The sequence below is a fragment of the Lagenorhynchus albirostris genome, chromosome 2, assembly GCF_949774975.1.
Source record: "Lagenorhynchus albirostris chromosome 2, mLagAlb1.1, whole genome shotgun sequence".
NCBI lineage: Eukaryota > Metazoa > Chordata > Mammalia > Artiodactyla > Delphinidae > Lagenorhynchus > Lagenorhynchus albirostris.
The window spans coordinates 134,339,661-134,365,215 of NC_083096.1; the positions used below are offsets into that span (position 1 = coordinate 134,339,661).

Here is a 25,555-nt window from a genome sequence, read left to right on the forward strand (position 1 = left end):
AAAAAATTCAAGGAATAATTATGAGTCAAATAGGTTTAGATCAAAAGACAGCTAAATTTTAAAACACATACATGCGTCTATATTAACACATTATACATGTTAGTATGCGTGCCTGAGGATACTGCATACTTTTTAAAAAGCCATTTTCTCCCAAAGAGTCTCCGTGTGAACCACACATTTCCAAGTCAACAAACTACTCGTTTCTCAACAGACTGCATAAAAATGATACCTTTACCCTTCAGCGAGCACTGGTTACTCTTTGACTTTTTAAGAGTAAAAACTCACTTAAAAAAAAAAAAAAGAAAGAGTGAACAAGTAGAGAATGTCTGCTATGGTTTAGAAATGGCCATTTAGCCAAATTGCATACCTGTGCTGTGTCAGCGTCCTGGCAGAGCCATCTCATTCCACTGGTCTAATGGATGGCAATTGAATTTAATTAACAAAACTCCTTTGACTTAGTTTCATACTGCGCTGAATGTAATGGAATCCTCTCTCTCTCTCTCTCCTTTCTCTCTCTTTCTCCCTCCCTCTCTCTCTCTCTCTTTCTTTTGCATTCAACTACAAATGTCCTTAACTGCCATCCACTTTAAGAATATTAAAGGCTATACATTATACTTAAAAGATGTAATATAGTCATCTCCTTCCCCATGACTTCAATTTAGTTACTGAATTATATAACATAAAATAATTAAAAAGATACTTTGATAGTGATACACAGTACAGATTCAATTACCACAATGTATCCATTAAAGGTACTTTTATAGTATGAATAAAATGCAAATCCTCTTTATGGATCAATACCAGAACATAATTCTATTCTTCCTCCTAAAAAAAAAAAAAGGAAGTTAACCATTATAAATCATCTTCACATGAAAATGGAAAAAAGGTATTCCTCTGAAAGTTTTCTGTTAATCTCAATGTATTAAGAATGTTACATTCTCTATTCTACTCATTTTTAAACAGTAGACCTAAATTCCAGCAATATTTGATAATCAGTAAACATAAAACTTCTTTACCATCCTTTTTCATACTTCTCACATTTATTTAAATCCCTGACACTAAATTCAGAGAGACATTCCTATTAATTAAATAATCTTTTCTAAATAAAATCAAGAACACACCAAAAAAAAAAAAATGCTCCTAAGGGATTCTGAGTAAATATTACTGCTCTGCCTAACTTTTGCCTGGCTGGGCACTCTGAGACAAGTTCCTATGATTGATTATTGTGTTATCTCTGAATCTTTGACTTTGAACCATAACCTTTTTTGCGAACAATGACAGTTGGGACTTACCATTTGCCATCTGTAGAGATGGAGGGGGGAAAAGGACTTCAAGTACATTAATCAACCAATTAAGAACAGACTTAAACAAAACACTAAAGCATAATAAACCCCTGACTGCTTAATAGCCTTCTACTTTTAATAGTTGTCTTCCTGCAGTCTGCTCACAAGATTAGGAGTAATCTGTTCAAGTCTTAACAAAAATTGCATGAGGAAACATGGAAAAAGTAAACCCATCCAAATCAGGCATTTTAAATTGTAAAAAATTATCCTTAAGGATTCTATAGTTCAAATTCAAACTTAAGAAGCTGATCCACACACCACAGTATCAAAGAATCTCAAGTCAATACAAAATATGGTACTTGTCTTCACTGAAATATCTAGAATGATACTTATATACAAGTTGGTCTATCATTTTGAAATTTTAGATGAGTGCATTCTTCAAAACACCACTCACCTAATAATTTATACTACTTCATTTGACAAGAAGTAATTTGCCAGGAGAATTTGAGGTTTCAGTTACTGATAACATAGAGCAAACCTAGTAAGAAAAACTCGGGAAAAATGAACAAAACTAGGTAAGGTCTTGCTTGACCTTTCTCTAATTAAAATGTGACCAGCAAACGTAATATTTAAATAGTAAGGCATTAACTCAGTCTTATTCATGAATAAAAAATAAATAGGAAACCAAGGAAAAAGTCAAGGATGCCCACACTCACAGGTTAATTCAACAATGCCTTGGAGGTACTAGCCTGTGTAGTGAGAAAGGTAAGGAAAATAAAAGCATAACGTTAGAATAGCAGAAAGGAAAATGTATGATTATGTACACAGTAAACACAAAATAATTTACAGACAAATTATTGGCTGAAAAATATGTAAATACAGCTATACATAAGATCACTATACAAAAATAAACTGCATTTCTATACTAGAAACACAGAAATGTATATATTTTTAAAAATACAATGTACAAAATCAGCTTCAGAAAAATGTCCAAGACCTGGGTGAAAAATATCCAATTTATTGAAAGATAAGATGTAAATAAATGGAGAAACATACCATGTTCATAGATGTAGTAAGATCTGACAGTAAAAAGATGCCAATTCCCCTCAAATTCATCTGTAAATTCAATACACTTCTAAACAAAATCCCAACAGGACTTTTCATGAAACTTGACAAGATGATTCCAAAATATATATGAAACAGTGAATGGTCGAGAATAACTAAAAACACTCCTTAAAATAAAGCGTAAAGGATTTGCCTTACCAGATATCAAAACTAACTATAAGGGCTTAGCAACTGAAACAACATGCTTTTGACACAGAGTAGACAAACTGATCACTGGAATAGAACAGAGTCTAGAAACAGGCCCACACAAATATGAAAACTTAATAAATGACAGGGATGGCACTGAAGATCACTTGAGAACAGAGAAACTATTGAATAAACGATATAGTGAAAACTACTATTCATAGAAAAAAAAATGAAATTGGATCCCTACCTCATGCCATACCCAAAAATAAATTCCAAGTGGAATACAACCTTAAATGTGAGGTTAATATTTAAAGATGTATAAGAAATACCATGTATTTCTAAACTCAGAGTAAAGAAGATCTTAAACAAGACACAAAAGCACTGACTGTAAAATAAAGGGTTAATAAAATTTATATTAAAATTAAGAATTTCTGTTCATCAAAGATACCTTAAAGAAAACGAAAGACAAGCTACAAACTATGAAAAGATATTTGTAAACATATAACACAATGAAGAGGATTGAGGATATATGAAGAACTCCTACAAACGAAAAAGATAAGCCACAAAATAGAAAAAATGAGTAAAAGGAATGAGCATTTATTTCACAGAAAAGAAAAGATAGTGGCTCATAGATATACAAAAAAGATACTTAATCTCACTAGCAAACAAATTAGAAAGGAAAATTAAGACCACAATGAGGTATCATTTTATAGCCACTAGAATGGCAAAAAATAAAAATTCAACAATGGCAAGTGTTGGAGAGGATGCACATCAACAGAATCTTTTGTACACTGCTACTATTAGTGAGAGTGTATATAGGTACAACTATTTAATAAAATAACGTTATCTTTTTTAAAAATGTAACATTTACATGCCCTATGATTCAACAATTCTACTTTTAGACGTATACCCTAAAGAAACTCTTACACACATGGTCCAGAAGACATGCTACTGTTCATAAAACTTGCTGATAATAAGAAACTGAAAACACCACATCGATCCATTACACAATGGCATGCTATATAAGAAGAAACGAAGAAATTCCAGTACAGTTAATCTTTGAACAACAAGGGGGTAGGGGCACTGACCTCCATACAGCTGAAAATCTGCGTAAAACTTTACAGTCAGCCCTCCATGTCCACAGTTCCACATCCTTGGATTCAACCAACCTTGGATCCTGTAGTACTGTAGTATTTATTTTAAAAAATCCGCATATAAGTGGACCTGGAGTAGTTCAACCCATGTTATTCAAGGGTCAACTGTACAGGTAGTTATATTAGAAACATGATGTTGAGTGAAAATGCAATTTCCAGAAGAACATATGTATGTATGTACGTATATATATATGTACAATTTTTATAAAATTTAATAACACACAAAACTGAACATATATTTAGTACACATATGTGATAAAAAAATTTCTTTTATCGAAGGGGATTGAAAAACACAATCCTCATGATAATGGGGGGAATTTCAGGGTGATATTTTTAGGGAACATGGAAGTAAATACAAGGTATTGGTAATGTACTCTTTCTTGGGTCAGGTGGTAGGTACATAGGTCTTCACTTCATTATTATGTGTCATAAATTACATATATTCTCACACTGAAAAATAAAGGGAAAATCAATAAGAAATCAAACCAGTAATGTTTATTAAAACAAAAAGTTTTCACAATATCCTAGAACCTTCCAGCAACAGGTTTGAAAAGATTTAAAAGAAATATATTTGAACTTCTATTTTGGATTATTTTAATAATGCTTTTTCCTCCAAGAAAATATATGAATAGTCAAATTAGAAAAAAAGTCTTCATTCCTTTTTACTTGACTGGTGTGAATAATTTGTATTTTAAATCTAATTTCCGCTTCCCATGCTAAAGGGGAGGCTACAGTGATATAGGAGGTGAACTCCAGTATGGACAAATCCAAACAGCAGATAATCCATATTTCTGTTCAACTTAAAATGCATCATTCAGTCTTTTAACATTCTATTTCATTTCCTGATTATGCCTGGTTTCAAAGAAATTTCTATTCCTGGGAAGGGAAGGGGCTAAGAAAGGATGATGATACAGGTTTGCTGTAAATAGCTAGGCAGTGTCTTTGTGTCTCTCTCTCTCTCTCTCTCTCTCTCTCTCTCTCCTCTCTCTCTCTCTCACACACACACACACACACACGTCATATATCATATATCTAAGAAGAAATCAACAAGATGGGATTTTTGTGCTTTGGCAGAGAGGAAATGATAGATGAGTACAAAGCCTCCTTCCAATGGTAACATTCAATACCTGGTTATAGATTTGAGTTTCTATAAATAACCTCCAAAAGAAATTTTTTAGAAACCTGACCGAACATGAGTGGCATGCAGAACTCAAAGATGAACTGAACTGAACTGGAGGGTTCCCTATTTCATCACAAGCCCAGTCAGAATTTCACCACAACCATTTTGTAGGTACACAGATACACTATTCTTTAAAAAGGTATTCTACCTCAAAATGCCTTTCCAGGTGTAGTGAATTAAGAAATTGCAATAGCAACATCTGTCCATCCATACTTTCCCAGAATGAAGGTGATCATCTTCTCTCAGATACAAAAAAATAATCAGAGAATTAAGTAATAATTAAATGAGTTAGAATTTCACTGATAAGCATTATAGTGGCTGATATAAAGTTACTCACTACCAGTCAAGATATCTCTACTCTATGCCATCTAAACATATACTCCTCACCACCTGAGAGGTGTTCAAGCAGCCACACAGGAAAAAGATGAACGTTACAAGAAAGGCCATGAAGGCATTGCTATACAGCATCAACTACCTTATGAAATTAGAAAATAACCAATTTTTTCCAAGATGCTGTAATTTCACTAATTAAATATCTCCTTTAGAGATCAATAATACTCTAAGGAATAGAAAACTTAGAGCACTTAATTCAAGTGCTTAATATTAAACATAATTTTAGTATAATTTTAAGGAAGGAAAAGTAGATATATTTACCTCTCCGACACATTATTCTTTGTCATTTAAAGATAATTCTTGAGTTACTGTATGACTACAACATCGAACAGATATGTCTCCTTCCCAAGATTCTTACGTCCCTATAAGCCCTACATTGACCTTGACCTGAATCTTACACTTCAGAAATAAAGTGGAATTGCAGGAACATATATAAGTAAATGCCAGTTTTCTCATTAGTTTAAACATTTATAAGATGTCCCAATCATATGAAGCACACTGGGAAAATCCCATATTTTATATCACTTTGCAAAGTGTGGGCTGGTACACTATCCTCTCGGCAACTCTGAGATCCAATTAGAATGTAAGGGGAAAAATTACATTCTAGTTTCCATCCCCCACTGGAATATTGCTGGTGATTGCTCACCAAAGAAGACAGCCAGAATTTGGTTCCCTTTAGCAGTCTATGAAAACACAAAAGAAGACTTAGTCTCTTTAAAGCAAATTATTTTCATATGATTTTATAAGTTTTTCTTTTTCATTATTATTAAAGTTTTAGTTAAAAAAAAAAAGAAAGAAATGTATATTCTGTCAAAATCTTCCCATTATCCTTTGCTGAAACAAGTAGGAGCTTTCAGGTATGAAAACAGGGCCAGGCAGAAACACTTTCTGGGAAAGTCTGCAGTGGAATGGTTTTGATAATGAACATGCCTAGAGAAATAAAATCATGAATGCTGTATGTGTTGAGGGAAGAAACTCTTATCTTCAGTTGGGTTCTGTTTCCCTTAGAGAGGCTTATGTTACCTACAATCAATAGGTCTCCAATTAAACAAAGAAGATTTACATATGCTGGTGCATTTTGGAGCTAATGAAATTGGTCTAACAGCTTTAATGAAAGTGAAGCATTGGATAGGAGGACCCAGCTCCTTAATTCTGATCTTTACCTTTTCTACCACTACTGCCCTTGGCCTCTCCCAACTTAGGATAAGTAACCATGCGAAATCTATCCTATTTAGCAAGGATAGACAAACAAACCTGCAAATGCTCACCAGAGATAAGGCTATGATTGACAGACACTTTCCCTGCAGAGCAGGACAGTATGTGATTCAAAACCAAATGTGTGTCCATCCTGAGGAGAGGGTTTCCTTTTTAATCAAGCTTGTGCTCTTCACAAATTCAACAGCATGGAATTAAAATCCTTTCTTTCCCCTCCTAGCAGGGTAGCTAGCACATAGTAGGTACTTGATAAATGGCTATTGGTATAAAGATGGATTTCCTCACATATAAGCTGGAGCAATGACTATATTACTCTATCAACCCCAAATCATCTTTTCTAGGTAAACAGTCTGGATAAAAGTCAAGACTAGGATCTCAGATGGAAACAGAAATAGTCTATATAATTTTATACAAATGTCCAGCATCACCAAACCTTTGTTTTCAGAATTATAATTATTCACATGTCATAACTTTTAGGTTAACATGAAGCTTTGGATTTTGGTGAAAAATCAGAATCAGTTAACATGATAGAGTGAAAAGGGAAAATTATTCTGACCAAAAAAGTTTAGGCTTAAGTTCAGTCCTGAAGTGAACACCTAAAAAACTGTATTATATGTTACCTAGTTTTAAAATTCACGTTATAAGCTTCTCACATTTTTTGGTTTTGTTCAACCCAGATTCTCCATTAATTTATACACATATATATATATGTATATATGTGTGTGTGTGTGTGTATACATATATATATATAGTGTGTGGGTAGAGACTTGGCAAGGAGACAGGTTGCCCCTATATGTTCCATGCCCCAAAATTCTCATTTATGTCTTTGCATGTGCTCTCTCCAGTTTCAAGGTTAGTTATGTCCACTGGTTCACTCAATCCAGAAAGGTAATTTACTCGTGTTAATTATCCCACATTTGTCTCATACACCTTGCCCTTATTTAAACATTGCATTTATCATCTTGAGAACAAATAAGAACCTTCAATAACGCACAGCATTGTGAAAGGAGCCTTGTCAGAAGCACAAGTCACCCCATAATGCGAAGTTCCTTAAGTCCTGAAATCCCTTCTTAGAGTTCAGCCCCTACCTCCAGAAGTTCAAGAATCTAAGGCTAAGACATCAGAGTTTATTGAAACATCACCCTGGTGGGAATCTGCGATTGGGGATTCATTCCAAATTTAAAGATGAGCAATCCTTTTTCCAGATGTCAGACTTAGTTAGACAATGAGTATCCCCTCAAACAATTTCCCTCTAAATAACTGATTAAAAAACAGAAAATGGTATTATATTGACTCATAATTATAGACTCATAATTCTACCTGAATATATATAATTTAAAATATATAACATTAATGAAGGTGGTTTATCATTAATGTGTTCAGTTTTATTCATATTTCATGAAAAAGAAAAAGGAAGACCAAAGAAAACAGAATTAAGGCCAGATGTGTAAAAATACCATGCAGGATTACAAGTGGGTAAAGTGTGGTCAAGGAAGGAGGAAAGAGACAGGGTGATTCTAAAGATTAGTAGGAAAAAAAAGAGATTTTCAAACTTGTTAAAATTTCATTATTTGGAAAAAAGACATTCCTAAAGTAAAGGAAACATCAGATATTGTGAAACTCACAAGGTAAATTCTGATATTTGTATCCAAGTGGTTTATTTAATCTGAAGTCAGCTGTGTTTTCCCTGGAAGAAATGAACTGCTAGTATCCCATGAACCCTATGAAGTTTGCCTCACTTCTCATACTGTCAAACAAAGAAAAACGTCTTGCGTTCCATGATGTCCCCCATGTCACTGTGACTAATCCCCAACCATTTTTATTTACAGCGTTCAGAACGAGTTTCTATGACAATCCCATGCCACTCTCAATGTTACACACAAATTTTCTGCCTTTTGAAAATAATTACAGAACAAATCATTTGTTCTGCACTCTATACAAAGAAAAGCACATATATTAATGGCTGCAGAAACAGATTTCACTTTCAGATTAAACAACAAGCAGATATAACAGAGAACAAAAAATTTCCAATATTTGGGACCACCAGATTGCTGTTGGTGCTGTCGCTGTTTGTATTTCACTTATCAGACATGCAGTAGTTCTTCTCCTTTCTATCACCATCTGTACACACTTTCCCAAAGGACCCTCACAGCTGCCCCATTACCACACTAACACACACTCGTACACAGAGGACCCCTTAATACATTATCTGTTTTCTTCTCACAAGAGAAAGAAAGGCAGAGCAGCTTGAGAACTCGGACAACTTAAAATCCACTTCCACGTCAAAGTCTCAAGATCGCTACCTTTCTTCGGAGATGGAGCAAAATAGAGAATTTAAGTGGTTATGCTACTGGGACTTGGCTGTGTTTTAGGAACTACCAACTGCCAAATGAAATCACCATAGCTTGCTCTCAAGGCCTTCCCTTCCTTTCTGTTTGTTACTCCCTCATTCTCCTGCTGTTTAGTTTGCCTATAACTGTTTTATACCTCAGCATTACTCAAAGGGTGTCCTTAAAAAAAAGTAGAACTTTTTTTTGTGCACCAGCTTTCTCTAGAGAAGACGTGCTATGGTGAACTATTAAATAATAGAAAACACCTGTGCCCTGTTCTGTGTCTGCTTAGGTTTTCTTTCCATTTACATAGGTATTTCTGACATAATAAAACCAAAAAGTTAACACTTAGTAGTAATATCACCAAATGATAGAATTCCTCAATGTACACCAATTGTACAGGAAAAAGATAGTATCAACAACCAGTTCTGCAAATGTCTAAAACTTCTAATGGGCTATTAGTTGGGAGAATCCTAATTTTAAAACATTGAAAGCCTTAAAATCTTAGTTTCTGAGGAAAATTCATCTAAGATAGCAACAACTCATCTCCCAGTATTTTCTTCAGCTGTGTATTTTTGGCACCTAACACAGTGCCTAACAGACAGTGAGCGCTCAAAACATGTTTGCTGAACTGAGTTGCCAAGGACATGGTGGAAACTGTCAATAAAGGCAACCAAAATACATCTTCTATGCCAACACCAACCAAAGAGCATCCACCTTGATGCAAATGATAACAGGCCACAACTGCTCCTCAACTTATACAAGAATTTTCTATCTCCAGAGCTCCTGGGATGCATAGACTCAGTTTCTTCACCGGCAAAATGAAGGTTTCCTCTAAGTTTCCTTCAAGGTATAAAATTCTGAATCTATTAACAAACCAGGACAAGGTCTAGCTGCTCACCACTTTTTAAACTTTAGAGAAAACAATGGTTTTCAGCACTATAATGTACTGCCAGAGAACAGTTTTAGCCCCATCCATAAATTCCAAGGCAGAGCTTAGGGAGTATGATAATACTGGGAAACACTTGAGAGAGAAAAACAGGCCATAAAAGGGTCAGACCTACTTACCAGCCCTAACCACTTACTAACCATGTACCATGGACACATTACTCAGCCTCTCTGTTTCTCAGCAGCATAAAGGCAATTATAAAAGCTCCCCTACCCAAAAGGTAAGGTTTATATGAAGAACTAATAAAATAATGTATAAGAACCAACTTAAATATCATGGAGGTTAACGAGACTAGTCTGGGGTCTGACAGATCTGGCTTTCATCCTGGCTCTGCCACTACCATTGGCGTGACCTTGAGTGAGCTACGAGCACTCTCTGAACCTCTGTTTCCTGAATAACAGGAGTAAACCACAACAAAAGCCATCTACCAACTCCACTCGCCCCTACCACCCAACATGAAAAATTCTCCAAAACTTGGAGAAGTCCAAAAGGGAAACAAAACAGAAACAAAGAAACCCACATAAAGTCAAAGAAACCCATATCCACAATTCAGAAAACCAACAAAGCCAATCCTAAAAAATGGCAGCCAGCTATGTAAACTCCTTCAAGTGCCCAAAATATTTAAGAGTCTGTCACAGAACGCTCTAGCACAAAGCAAAACGTACCGTTGCAGCTGCTCTGCTCTCACTTTTTAAAAGGTGTCAGTAATAAAGGGCCAAACACGCAAATCCCTAGATGTGCATCTATGTTCCTCTCCCATCTAGCTGTCTCCCTCCAGTTCCGCTGTCTCATGACCCGGCCTCACTTACTCAGCATCACCCCCATCCCAGCACCTCTGAGGCTCAACTGCAAATAAAGTTAAAAGCTATGCATAATCAGTCATTAGATAGCAAAATTGAAAATGTCTCTCTTTGAAGAATCACAAAGCTTTCTGTCTGAAACCTCTGACCTTTCTGGAGAAATCACAGTCACTGTAGTTTAAAAATGTAGGTGGTAAAAGTACAAAGGATTACATTTATCCATTTTGCATGTTTGCCGTCTTTTCTGAGATGAGGGGCAAATATCTTCAGAACAATTAGTTCTTCAACCCTAAAATTTCAGGCTGCAATAGCCTCATTCTCCAAGAACTGTATACATCCTGGGCCCAATGAGATGGCACTTTTCTGTTAATTTCTATTCCTACTTTATTTTACAGAAAATCTAAAATACGTGATTCCAGAGCCTTTTTTTAAAAAAAATAAGACTTTTGTCTATACAGTAAATGAGCCAAGAAAATAAAAATTCATTTGAATCTTCTTAAAAACCACTGTAATCCCTGATTGGGTCAGGAGGGTAAGGGACTTCTAAAAGTACATTTAAAAGAAAAAAGAATTCTTAATAAAAGTCCTTGTCACATATTAAGAGGCCATACAATAAAAGTACTGCAATGACTATCTTTCCCGGACAGGAACATACAACAATAGTTATGCTGTTGAAGAGCATCAAGTTACAAAGACTTCATTCTCAGAAGTTACTCGAAACTACTCTCCCAAAGAGAACCTCCACCATTTAAAAGAAGGGGAGAAAAAGCCAACTAAATGAATCGATCAGAAACTTTAGTAACTCAGTACTTTTTATATAAAAGACACCCATGCAAAAATCGTGCCACAGTCCTGCAAAGATGCAGACAAGTTTTTGCCAAATTCTTATCCAGAATCCTTACTTCATCTTAAGTGTTTGTAACCCAACTTATCTTTAACTTCCAATTACTTAATGCTAAAAATATATTCTCAGGTATACACTGTTTTCCATCAACACTTTTTTATATCTAATATTATTTATGAATTATACTCAGCATAAAAGATGTTTACGATTTTCATTGTTCATCTGCTATTATATCTGAGCCCATACAGCTCTGCTGAATAGTATGCTACGAAGGTTTACATGCAGATGCACAGTATCTTAATTACTTATTCTACAGTAAGCTCTGTAAGCATCTCCATTCCTCATTCATTTGGAATGTTTAAAAATGCCACAAGAAGGGCTTGATGTCATCTTAACACTGAAATCCATCTGTCTATGGCCCTCTTTTGACTTTACTCCTTCTGCAGCCAAAATTTTCACAAAAGTTGATGAGAATTTGTCAACCTAAGGACTTGTAATGTCAGCTCCTTTGAAAGGCAATGGAATATTTGAAAGTGACAATGATGGGATCCCGTACATACAATATTCACTTTATGTGGGACCTTAAACTTAAATAACTAATCCCTTTAAAATTAAAATACATAGAATTCTAAATGCTTCCAATAGGGGAAGAGGAAAGAGGAAGGCACATAACACAGAAGAGACAGTTCTGAGTTTCCCATATTAATATGTCCCTAATTTTAAAAATCCAATTAAAATTGATATTGTAGCACCACAGTTCCTATTATCCACTGACAAATACCTTTCCCTACCAAAAATTACCCCTTGGATAAAGCTATATAACTCACCACAGATACATCTTCCCCAACAGCGTGAACATGTTGCATTAGCCAATCACAGGCTGGCAAAATTACAAAAGGAAATAAAATCACCCAAACCATAGCAACAAAGACAACAGCCTGACAATGGCAGATGCTACACAGACATACATACAAGTTGTTAAATCTTATTCATTTTTAAAGTACATTTTATTGCTACTTTTATTTCATCTGGCTTTTATAACCCATAGAATATTTCAAAAATAGCCATTAAAATATTTACATCAATATATATGCTCTGAAAATTGTTTCTGTTTGGAAACTCATAAGCTATTGGGACCACCAGAAACACTCATCAGAGACATCAAAGGTAGGAAGTATGGAACCTGATGGAGAGGACAATGGGGTGTGAGTCCTATTTTTTTTAATTGCAATCCTCTTTTGTTTCCAATTTAATCACTTTTATCACACACCTCAGTTTTCCCTTTCTGGGGTGACTGACATTCCACACCCTAACTTTTAGATTTATTAGCATTTCTAAAAAAAAAAGAAACTTAAAAAGAAAGTCACATTTCTATTTTATTTAATATAAGTTCAGTTCAGCAGCTTTTTAAAAAAATAAACACTAGAAGAATTCATACATAAAATGAATAGATGTAGTATGTTATAATTATAATCTTTTTTTCTATTTACAGTTATAAAATTCGTGTTGAGTGAGGCTTTGAACTTCTGCACTAAAGTCATTAAGAACTAATCTTGCCAAAGTTTAAAGAAGTGAAAATAAGGGCATTAAATAAATCCATCAATAAATCAGTTAGTCATTTAAGGGCGTTAAAATGAAACTTTTCCCTATTTTCAATTTTCTTCCTTTGTCTTTTAAGTTAAAAAACAATTTTTTAACTAATAAAATTACATTTTTGCTCTCCTTTAAATAATTACACACAGCCATAATCACAGAAACTTTTGGATACAAAGTAAATTTAAAACTTTTAAATCTAATCATCAAAGGACGTTAGAAATACATCTCTTGTGCATATTTTAAAATGCATAAAAATTTACCTAGTAAAATATTACATGCAGTTCTGATTTTTAAAATAATGCTTGCTTTAATTCTCAATGGCTTACCAAAGCATCTAGAACCAATTCATCTAACTTCATCTTACAAAAAAAAATTCTTAAACCTGTGTTATAATGCTTCTATTCACTAAACTTCTACATTCTAAAAACAAGAAAGAACAAGTCATTCCAGATTTTTGACCCCAACACTAACAAGCATGAGACCATTTCTCCCTCTTCTAACCAAGTGTGGCTTCATTCTGCGGCTAAAACCAAACTCCACAGTAAACTATCTCCGTGGGAAAGGTTTGGATTTTGACTTTTTATTTCCCCTTTGACTCAAGGTGGGTGTGTGATACCACTTAAGTGACATCCAACGCCAGACAACAGGATATAGAGAGGGATATAGAATGGATCTGAATTTTGTTTTTAAAAGCATAGGATATGGAATCAGGAGGCCTGGGTTTAATCTTGCTCTGCACAAATCCCTTGGCACCTCTGAGACTTGATTTTCACCTGTCCAAACGGACAGTGAATTACTTATTTACAATACTCCTGTGAAGTTAAAGAAAAAAAATAAAAGAAAGCTACAATGTATGGCAAAACTTAGGACTGTACTTGCTGCAAAATAGACAATAAAAGTTATTTGTCTGGCTGCCTGCCTTCCTTCCTTCCTTTCTTCCATCCATCTCCTTCTCTCTACTCTCAATCGATTTAGGTCCAAAATTTATCACTAGGAAAATATGTGTAAGACATGAAGACAAAGAGTTTAAGACAAATAGTTTAAAGTTCTCAAAAAACATTAAAGCTATTCCACTTCAAACTCCAGTTATTATGATCATCCTGATCATTTCTGAGATTGAGATTAGCAATATATCACAGAACAACACTCGCCAAAATACATAACACAAATGAACTTATTTCTCTCAATCTTATCTCATTTAGTGTCTTACAAACAGAAAAGCAAAAATATCCTCTGCTAGAAAGTAGCAGCAATTTGTCATTTGTGGAATTATTCCTTTGGCTCATAAGCCATGTTTATTTCACTAAAGTATTAATAAGAAGACTAATTCCATTAGATAAAATATACTTTTACCCTGCGGAATTATCATACCAAAACATGAAGCACTGTTTTCTAATATGTTAGGAAATGCCTAGGGAAAAAGCCATTTCTATCTTAGCAGCAGCTGGAGAATTCTGGTAAGTTCAGGGACACCAAAGTTTGGATCAATCATTTCTATCTTACAGTTGCCTTGGCGGGAGAGAGCTAAAATGTTGACAACACTGTAGGTTACCCCTTAAAAAGGAAAATGGTAATAATAATGAATATCTCAATAGCCCCTTTTCCAAGTTTATGCATGCCACAGTGTCCCTAACTAGACCCCTAGACCCTACAAAGAATTTTTGCAAAACTTTTCTTTCTAACAATCTGAATAGAAACTCCAAAGCCCCCAACAGGTCTCTTAATCTGAAGCATACTATGCAAAAATGATGGTGAGATGGATTATAAAATTCTCCACTAGATATCCTGCTGCTTGGGATCCTTTTACAGTCATTACTTAAACCAAAACACTTTTTAGAGCATCTCCATTTGCCATTAAGTTCACGGTTTTATGTTTCTCTTAACAAAGCATGTCAGTTTATTCATTCTCTTCCTCCTCCACCTGACTTCTTCTTCCTTCCCCTGACATCACCTTCCAAGGCTTTACAATTTATAATATATTTAAAAGCAAGATCTGACCTCTAAACGACCATGGAGAAATAATTGCTGAAATGACAACAAACTGGTGTTTAGCACATTCAATGAACGCAATCTGTATTTTATGTTTTTTCTTCTATTCTAACCTCAAAATTGTTTTCAATAATCTATATTAACATTTGTGAGCAATTAGAATTGTTGCTGCTTCTGTGCAAGTTTTAAAAAACCGACAGGCTGTTCTGCATCCTCTGGAAGCAGCTTGAGGCCTTAACCAAGGAAAACAACCAGTCCTACTGTGTATACCAGTGACCACAACAAAGGCTGTGGTTTCTCCCACACTAGCCCTAAATAGGTTCAAATTAATGCTATCCATCACTGGGTGGAAAAGCAGACAAGGCAAATCCAAGCCAGCAGCATTGGGAAATTTCTTACCAACACTCAAACCTCTGAGCCATAAATGAGCTGACCTCCCTTCTACTCAAGAACACCTATACCTCCCTATACCTCTACATTCTCTATCCTTCAACTTCCATCTTCCTCACTACATTCTAGATAAAGGGTATTGTTACTACGTTCTAAATAGAGGATATTGTTACTATCTTCAAGTTATGCAGAAAATACTCAAGGATATAAAAGCCATATTTAATCTCAAGTTTGTTGATTGATTGTGCTATCTCCCTTAAAGAATTAAAAGATAAACAGAAAGATAAATGACATTTTCTATAACTGTGTGCGTATACCAATACGTTACAGTAGATCAATCAGCCACAAAATCCACCTTTAGTTTAAGGTTAGAGTTTGAGATAGGGTGGTACTTACTGTCTTCATTAAATATCACTGTATATTAATCTTACCCCTTCTTTTTCCAAATATGTTTTTTTATTATTATAAATCACAGAAACTAACTACACAACTTTCTACTAAGGAGTTTATTAGGGTAATGAAGAAGTTTAATTCAATAATGTATAGTCTTGGATTTGAGTGTAAACACACATACACACAAACCCCTGTTAACAGAATATATTGAATATATTTTAGATATACAATCCTGCCACAAACTAACATGGTAAGTTACCTAAAAATTTAAAAATTATCATAATTAATTTGGCATAAAATTGTAAACTGTAACAATCTAACATTATCAACTTAAATTTTTTTACAATTATTATTCTGTATGCACTGATAACCTTACACAGTTACACTGTGTTTAAGGTAGCAGCTTTTTAAAAAAAGAAATCATTCCCCCTACTCTAACCAGCACTCTGTGTGCAGCCTGGATGTGCACACACATGCACACAAAGCGCACACACGTTCCTACACAGACACTCCTAATCTTACACCTGCTCTGGAGCAGCAGGAAGTGAATTCTCAATCTGTCAACATGACCATCTGGTCTATCTGCATATCACGGCTTTCTCTATTACTATATGAAGGAATGGCAATCACGAAGCCAAATTACAACTAGAATGCACCTGAATGGGAGTCTCTCTCTCTCTGCTGAAATGGAATAATACGTGGCCTATCAGAGCAGAACTAGCAGTAATGTAAATAATTTGAAATGAGCGTTCAGGACAGCATAATTAAGTGGACAATATGGTACAGGTAATGTGGTCGTCAGTAACACCACTGTCAGGTTTCCAGGACCAGCACCAGGCTTCTCAGACACCGCAACTCTTTCAGTAAGAGACGGGACCTTTCCTGCCGAGCAACACTAAGTAAAGGTAGTAAAGGGAGACCATAGAAGCGATCCGTAACTATTAAACTAAAACACTACTGTGCAAACGCATTCACTTTCTACCCTGAAACTAACAAGTACTCCTGCTACCATTAGGACAAGTTCAATTCGCTCCATCCCTGGCTAATTAGCAATTACAGCAACTACCTGACAAATTCTGGTCAGGTATTAGTCTTTCAGAGTGAATTTTAAGGTAACTAAAAATACTTCCAATCTTAAAAAATTCCTCATCTGCAAAAAGTGAAGATGTTCATTGTGATTTAGCTTTGGGGCCTAATGCCACTCAAAAATTAGCAAAGGCCTTCATTGAATTAAACATAATTCTATTTGTTTAATTTTAGTTTTTAAACATCTCCACACAGCTACCTCAGCTTTCATTCTACCCGCAGCAGGTAATAACTATAAAAAGTCATTTTATGGCCTAGATACAGCAACCTACCTCTATCCAAGAGATGAGTCCTTAAAAAGTCTAACCTCTTACAAAATTTAACTAACTCAACAGAAAATCTTTCTAGAATCTGATTACATTACCAGAAGTTATACAGAAGCAGTTTAAAAAAAAAAAAAACTCTCCAGAAAGTTCTCGGTTGAGTGCCTACTAATGAACAAAGGTTAACTTTATCTAAAAGGTCAAATGCCTGGTGGCTAAGGTTATGACCTTAACAACTTAAATTGTGACCTTGCCACGTGCCGGGTATATTGTAGATTCTGATACAGATCATCTGGTAAAGACTGGTCATAAATTAGCTTTACTGTTACATGCCCACAAAGAACACCATTTACCACAATACCATAATATCTCAAAGTTGTCATACGATACATGGGAAGAACGACTCAAAGAGAGACCAAATTAAAGGCATAAAATGGTTTTACTCTTTTATACTTTTAATGAGATGAAATTCTCAGGCTTATGGAATCACTCCGATTTCATTACACTTGTTACTGGTTATCAGCCACAAAATTCACACAGTTCTAACGCCCCTGGATTTAGAGGAGAAGAAAAAGGAATGCAGTTTATGTATTGTATTTTAGCGTCTCAATACGTCTTAGAAAAATCACCTCCGCTTTTAAAAAACAATTGATTCTGCAGTAACTTCCAGTATTTACATGTGCGTTCTAAGATTTCAACTTCCTTCCCAAGAAGAGGCTGAGGCATGAAGCAATAATTATTATATGCATTTTTAGAAAGAAAAAAAAGGATCTTCCTGTGGCCATCAAGGGGGAAAAATGGCATTTTGCAAGAAAAAAAATACATGTAAAAGAAAGAGAGGAAAAAAAAAGACTATAGGTGAAAAGGCCACAATGGTTTTGGCATGTTTCTTGAAGCACATTTCAGAGTCTCTGCCTCCTGCCAATACTGGCAAGTTCTCAAAACTTTTAAGGAGGTAAAAACATTGTTTAGTGTTTACAAATCTTCAGCATTATAACAGATGCTTGTCAAATCAGTTGTATGTGAGTTGACCGATCTACCTCCTATTTGTATTGGCAGCTTCCCTTCCACAAATAACAGGTCTCTAAATCTCTTAAATCACATTTGAGATATTTTCAGACAAAAGGCCTTGAGCATCCCTCAGACCCATCCTGGTGCGCACAGAGGCGCCACGGCTGCGCAGGGAGAGCCAATGGCCTGTACTTGGCCACCGTTCCGGCGACCGAGGGATTCTGGGAGGCGCAGGAAAACCGAACCGAAAGGTAGTCTGATCCACAGTGCTGGCAATAAATCTTTCATAAGCAATAAGGATGCTAACTCTTCTAAGCAACAGTCTACCTGCCATTTTACCAACATCACCCTTCAGGTCATTGAAACCACAGCAACTATGATGGCTCAAGGGATTTGGAGCCACAGCACAGGCACAAACTGTCAATAGCGAGAGAGAATCCAACGTGAAACGGCGAGAGCGAGGAAGGCCGTGTCTCTGTGAATCTAAGGGAAACGTTCACATCTAAAAATCAGAAGAGATGCTGCTCACACCAGTAAACGCATAACAGGTATTTCGCTTTGATGTTACCTTGTAAGGAAGCACCTACTATGATGGGCATCACCCACTGACACCTGCAATTTCTTATATTGGTCCATTAGAGCATTTATTATGTTATTTACTTCTCCAAATATCAAAGAGATGAAACACAAGATTTTTAGAGAGTGCTCCCCCAAAGCATATAATACCCACAACTTTTTTTGCACCTTGTCCTAGTAGATTCTCCACTGATATATGCAAATAAATTTTGAAAAAATTTTAACTCTGCTTTTTCAATAGACAAAATAAAGTAACAACAATAGGGTTAACAGGGAGTTAAGAAAGGGCCACTTGTTCCTGTTCAGAGGTCATCTGAAAGGTGCTGCCTTTTCGTTTTCGCTACCCAGAACTGGCTAAAGCAACAGGCACTTCTTATAATTAAGTATACATTTTCAAAAACCCGAATAGTTGAAACACTTACAGATCACATCCTCTAAAATACTCATTTATCCCCTGCCAACAGAATGCAAATGATGATGTGACATGCTTGCAAAGTAAATTTCTCCAGTTTCTTATGTAAGGACGGATGGATAACAAAAGTTCTCTTTCTAAAACATATATTGAGAAAAATAATACAGAATAGGATATCAGATGACTTCTAAGAGCTCATATTTTTAGAATTGAAAATGTTTTGCAAAACAATGGAGTATCGCTTTTACAGGTAACATCTTCTCTATCCTTTATGAAAAAAAAATACATGAACCCCAAAACAACCTACTGGTAGGATTCCACAACCTTCTTCCTTCCATCTGGCTCAAGTAACTGCCATGAAGGTAATCTAGCAAGACCGATATGTACATATAAAAAGTCAACAAGTTTCACAAGACCTGAGCTTTCAGGTAACACAATGAGCCTTTTGTCTAAAACAAGATGAGAGGAACAAAGTAAAAATGCATTATTTTATCCAGTCCTCAATAGTTTTATCCTGAATGCTATTCTGCATGCTGTACTATGCACAGGTAAAGCATGCCTTGAAAACCGCCTTGGAACAATAAAGAATTTTATTACAAATCAAGCAACTCACCAAATCAATTATCAATATCTATTTCTCAATGTGCTCATGCACTATACAGGTTTGGTTACTTTTAAGATTAATCTTTCCATCAATTACTTAAAGAATTGGTTTGTTTTTTCCCTTAGCTATTGTAAACAACACTAAGTATTCCTAATACAAAGCTACTAAGTTTGTACTAGTGTGATTTCCTTTTCCTTCATAAATGATCAGCGATTTGATAGCAATCTTACCTCCAACCTCTTCTTAATTAGCAGGGGGGTTCAAGAGACCCCAGTAGATAAAAACACTCCCAGAAGAAAAGCAACTAAAAATATTGCCTCACTACCAAACTAAACGCTTTTTAACTAGATCACTTGCCAGTTAAAACAGACTCTTTCTTACAAGGGTTTTTATAAGACTTCTCTCACCCCTCATCAAAAAACGTGATTTAAACATATCCCATAACTGACTACTAACACCTCTGATAACACTACTTGACAAAAGAACTAAACTTAGCGAGAATGCTCTCCAAGCTACGCTTTTCCACCTGAATGAAGGTGGAACCTCAAACAATGGAGGATCTGGCTACTCTGATGTTGGTCTACCTTGGATACCACACCGTCCATGTGGACATGGCCTGCCGTAGGGAGCTCGGGAATGGCCCAGCACATACAGAGGTCATCAGGAAAAAAAGCACACGCGAGAAAGTGGACCGACTTTTCACCATTGCACTTACCTGCTGCATGCACAAAGTATGCCAAATATAAATCGAGTTCCTTAACAGAAACCCCTATGTGATGGGGCTGGACACAGAGCCCTGGATTAGAGCACTGCGGGGACTTTACAAGGCGCTCGCCATCAGTACTTTCAAGCGGAATACCTTTAAATAAAATCACCATAACAAGGTCCAACCTCCAGACTTTATCTGCCTGGCGGAGGCAGTCAATTCTTCGCATCTTGCCTTTCTGGTCTGGGTTGGAAAGAACACAACACGGAGGCTTTTTCCCTGTGACTGTAAGAACAAAATCCTCTCGGTACTCAGGTCGGATATCTTTCCGCAACTTGGCCAGAAGTCGAGATGCCCACTTCTGCTTGACCTCTGGTTTTTCACTTAGCAACTCATCCTTCACGGCTCTCTCTTCTTCTTTTGACATACGCTTTTCATGTTTTTTGAAGTATTTTCGTTTTCGGGCCTGCAGGTTGAACCATGTGTAGGCGAAGGCTCGGACGTGGGGCAGAAGTGCTTCGATGAAAGGATGGAATTCATCCTGAGGAAACGAATGAAGACAAAAATATAACTATAATGAAGACAAAAGGCAACGGCGCTTCTTCAGGTGTTCACCTTTAAAAAAATATATCCTTATTTCACTTGAAATTTGATTCAAGCATTATGTTACCAAAATCATACGTGGGATCCCTTTGGGAAGTCCAAGAGGGGGGAAAAGAAATTCATCGGTATCATGTCTCACAATCTTAAAGAAGAAAACTGTTAAAAAGTAAAAAATGTTTTGTTATGTTCACGGAAGTGTACCAGGTTCTATTGTCAGGCCTAGGTCCCAGGTTCTTTAGACAGTAAGTGAAGTTTATCGAAATGTTTATAACAACATATAATCTTAACCCTATTTCAAGGAAGGCATATCTAATTTTGCTCCAGCCTTGACCTCACTACTTGTAGTACAGCCAGGGCTCGGCGGCCAGATTGGCAAATCCTAAACATTTAGATGCCAGTCAATGTTTATGGAAGTCTAGGAGCAAAAATCATCTCTACGATCAATGGAAACAAAGACTTTCCCCTCTAAAAGTAGACTCTGATGTAGACTCTGATCTGTTTCTTAGTCATTTTGGTAACACCTAATTCCTTTCTAAGTATTAGTTACACACAATTTTTTTTAGTCAAAAACTTAGAAAAATTTGGCAGGTCCATATACAAAAGAAGAGATGGATTTGATATTCACCAGACTAAAATAAAAGATCTATGTTCAAGACATAATTGCTGATATTATAGAAATGAAACAAAACAGGGAAAAAAGGAAAAAAAAAAACAAAGAAAAGCGTACAAGCCAGATAGTAAAGAATGCGTCACTGTGACAACACGGTTGCAACTAAACACATTCAATTTACTGATCTGATTGTGAAATACCTTCAGTAATAATCATTCCGAAAAAACAGAATACTCATTCAAATTTTGAAAATAATATTTCAGGCTTTTTCTCACAGAGAAACAGGGAACCTGGTATATTCAATGTTTACGAGACTCCCGGGAAACCCTCATGGTTGCCTCTTAAAATCCAAGTAATTTGAAAATAAAATTGAATTTAAAACATTTAAATTTTTCTTACTGTTTTATGGAAAATGTTTGATTCTTTTACTTGACATTTTCTTAGGAAGTAGAAATATAAAATTAAAGAAAAATTAAACAGTAACTCCACAAAGCTTTCTGAGTACATCTAACTTTTGATTAACCAACCCACAGTAATCTTACTAATCTTAACTTCTCTCCACTGCACAACCCTCCCCCCAAAAGATAAATTATTTACTTTCAAATAAATGAGGATAAGAAAACCAAAGAGATATTTGATGACTTTTTTTAAAAGGGTGTAGGACAGACAAATATAAAATGCATTCTTTTTTGGTTTGTAATATCCATCTAAATATATTTTGGAGGCACAAGTAACTGTAATGTCCAAAATATTATTACTATTAAAGCAATTATTAATTTTTAAACGTTCAAATATAAACTGAGTGCTTAAAATTGGTGAAATACTTTAACAATCAAGCCTGTTAAAATATTGTAAGTTATAATCAATCACTTAAACACTACATATGACTTTTTTTTTAAAGTAAGGTTATATTAATATAATACACACTAAATCATTTCAATAATCAACATTTTTTTTTTCCTCTCTCAACAAATTTCAGGCTCCGTATTTCAAGTTTAGGTTTGAAAACTGCTCTTTTTCAATAAAAGAATCCAAAAGAGAAGTCAGCTTTCACAACACATGTGCATTCTTTAAGTGGAGAAAATAACAGAGAAAAATACAAGAATTCTATTATTCTTCCCCATACACCATTAGCACTTTAAAATTTCTGATGTTTGAGAATCTTTCCTATTGCCGTACTTTAGAAGAGAGAAATGGGGTGGGGGGAGCATTTTTCAAGTCACAGTTTATCTATAAGGTATACGCCAAACTGCAAAGCATTTAAACATTACTAAATTCTGAGCTCATCCTTGAAATGCTCTAAAATACATAAATTTGGGGTTTGAAACAGTCCTTCACATTGACTGATTTTCTTATATACACAAGACATGCTAGGGACCAAGGCTCTGTGGAATTATGCAAAGAACGCCCGGAGTCTACCTTAACTACAAAGTGAGCTTTCACCAAAATGAGGATTTCATTTTAAAGTCTCAGCCCCATTTTAAAATGCAAAGAATAACTTAGCTCCAAACAATTCATATTTATGTCAAAACCTTGTCATATTAAAGAGCTTTATTAATGATGATAAACATTTAAAATAAACCTTCTAATGTGACATTTAAGTGTTCGAAGATACTCCCAATATGCTTCTCAGAGAACTGCGAACTGCGTGCATTCGTGTTCAAAAGGATTTTGTTTTACCTGCCAACCAACTGCCCATATATCTCATCATAAAAATCCTTAAATGAGGCCAACTATCTCAACTAATCATTAAGAATAATCTAAGTTCCCAGTTTTACATCAAAAGTATTTACAAGTTATTACTCCCCAAAGGTCTTAAGAATGTGCCAATAGAAGTGCACAATATTTTGTATGACTCTCACTCACATACACACAGAAAGGGCTAGTTATACTTCTCAATGCACAATTAGAAATATTCCAGAACATCAAAACTAAAGAACATCATTCACTTGCAGGAAATGCCCAGGCACAGCATAAATTAGTTTAAAAACAAAACAGTATGCCCTTATAAAGCATGTTGTTGCACATATCGCCATAAGCTATATAATATTTCAAAATATTCAAGAGAAAACAAAGAATATTTTACGTTATGTACTCAGTGAGAAAGTTATGGGCCACCAATAAAAACAAACCTGAAAACCTGTTTCTAAAGTGGTAGGACTTTGAATCAGCATCTTCAACGTTCATCTGTTTGTAAGTAAGCCAAGTTTCGGAACCACGGAATGCTGATATTTTTGGAACTACTTCTTTCAAAGGTTCACCTATAAATTTCTACTGTTACCATTCTATGACCAGGTACATGATTTGGTTAAGATGTGTCCACATGGATTAAAATACGATGTCTGGAATTTTCCTGATAAAGTTTTTAAAAATTGCACACGTATATGGATTTTATTCTTTCATTTAGAGTAATTTTTATCACTGCGCTTTACTGGACTTTCTTTAATGACCAATAAACTACCTAAGTTTTTCTTTTTAAAACTGGCTCTAAAGCTTTATAAATATTCCGGCAAGTTAAATAAATTGTGAATCAATTTCTAAAAGAAGAACTCATAAAATATATGGCCCTCATTCACTATTTAGTGTACATTTTCTTTACAAACTGTTACATTAAGTAAGCGTTTCTCTTAGTGGTGTTTCCAGAAGAAGGCCTACTAAATGTCACTGCCAAATAGGTTTAAAAAAAAAAAAACTTTCTTAATGTGATAATAGCTCATGAACCAAAAGAATCCAACTTTGTTAAATACCTGACTATGCCCTGGGCCTGCATGGGTACACAGGTATCCTCATGTATGCACCATCCCAAAATACAAATTTATCTATTGAGAGCTCACTGGCGAAGACGCTAATGTGTCTGCTAAGGTCCTTCCCCACTAGGGCAGCACACTGGTATTATCTACCAGTTCTACGTGTTGCAAACTTTTGCCAGCTAGAACTTCAGCCTTTGAATCTCAGCATTTTCACTGTAGTCATAACTCATTCAAATTATCTTACACTTTGCATCTTATCCATATGCAATTGTGAACCTTGCCAAAACTGGTTGGAAAAGTTTCATTCCATACTTCCACGAGTTACTAAAATAGGAACTTTGGAAGTTTGTTAGGGAAAAATAAAAAACTTTTACAATAACTAAAAGCAACTGCTATCCATTATTAATGCTAGGCCTAAATCCCAAACAGACCATTTCAACATAGAAGATGCATTTAAGAGTCTTCTGAGATCAAATAGCCGGTAGATGACTGTTAGATATTGCAATAAGAAGGCATGTCATGTGGGAAATGAATCCAGAAACTAGAGAGGAGAGAAGAAACTATGGATACTTTTTAGTCTTCCAGAAAGTATTCCGGTTAAACCGTTATCTCCTGCTAAATGAAAGCAAGAGGTGGTAGCAGGTTTTTGAAGGGAGTGGTGAATAAACATTTTATATGAAGCATACAAACTTCATCTAGGTGATTAATGGTCAGATCGCAATGTACCAAAACAGTATGAAGGCTCACACTTTTCTTCAAAAAAATTTTAGCGCAAGATCACTTTAGCTTCATGCCTTTTACTCAAAGAAAATAAATAATATATTCAAAAGGGACCAAACTTGGGGCCGTGAAGTAGCAATATTTTGCCTGGGGGTGGTGCAGACAAGGGAGGGATGGAAAGGGAGGGCATGGAAAGGAGAGGCGCTGGGGCGACAGAGACCCACGCTCCGAGTTAGGTCGGAGGGAAAAGTTGCCCCCGTCCTGTGCGCTGGGCGGCCCGAGTCGCGCGGCAGCAGCGGGAGGCGGCGGCGGCGGCGGCGGCGGCGGCGGCGGCGGCGGCGGCGGGGGGGGTGGGGGGGAGTCGCGTCCGGCCCGGCCGCCGCTCAGGCTCGCGGCCGGTAGCCCAACTCCGCCCGGCGCGCCCCGGCCCGCGGCCTCCGTCGCTCG

The 25,555-nt window shown here is 35.9% G+C and overlaps 1 protein-coding gene across 8 annotated transcripts in view; it reads right to left on the minus strand.

Moving 5' to 3' along the window:
- Positions 1-25,555, minus strand: part of NFIA (nuclear factor I A) — a 393,406-nt gene that overhangs the window by 366,627 nt on the left and 1,224 nt on the right. For all 8 annotated transcript variants that reach the window (XM_060139908.1, XM_060139906.1, XM_060139907.1 and 5 more), the window contains exon 2: positions 20,435-20,966. In XM_060139908.1, coding sequence (XP_059995891.1) covers positions 20,435-20,966 — 532 coding nt within the window. The remainder of the gene's footprint in view (positions 1-20,434; positions 20,967-25,555) is intronic.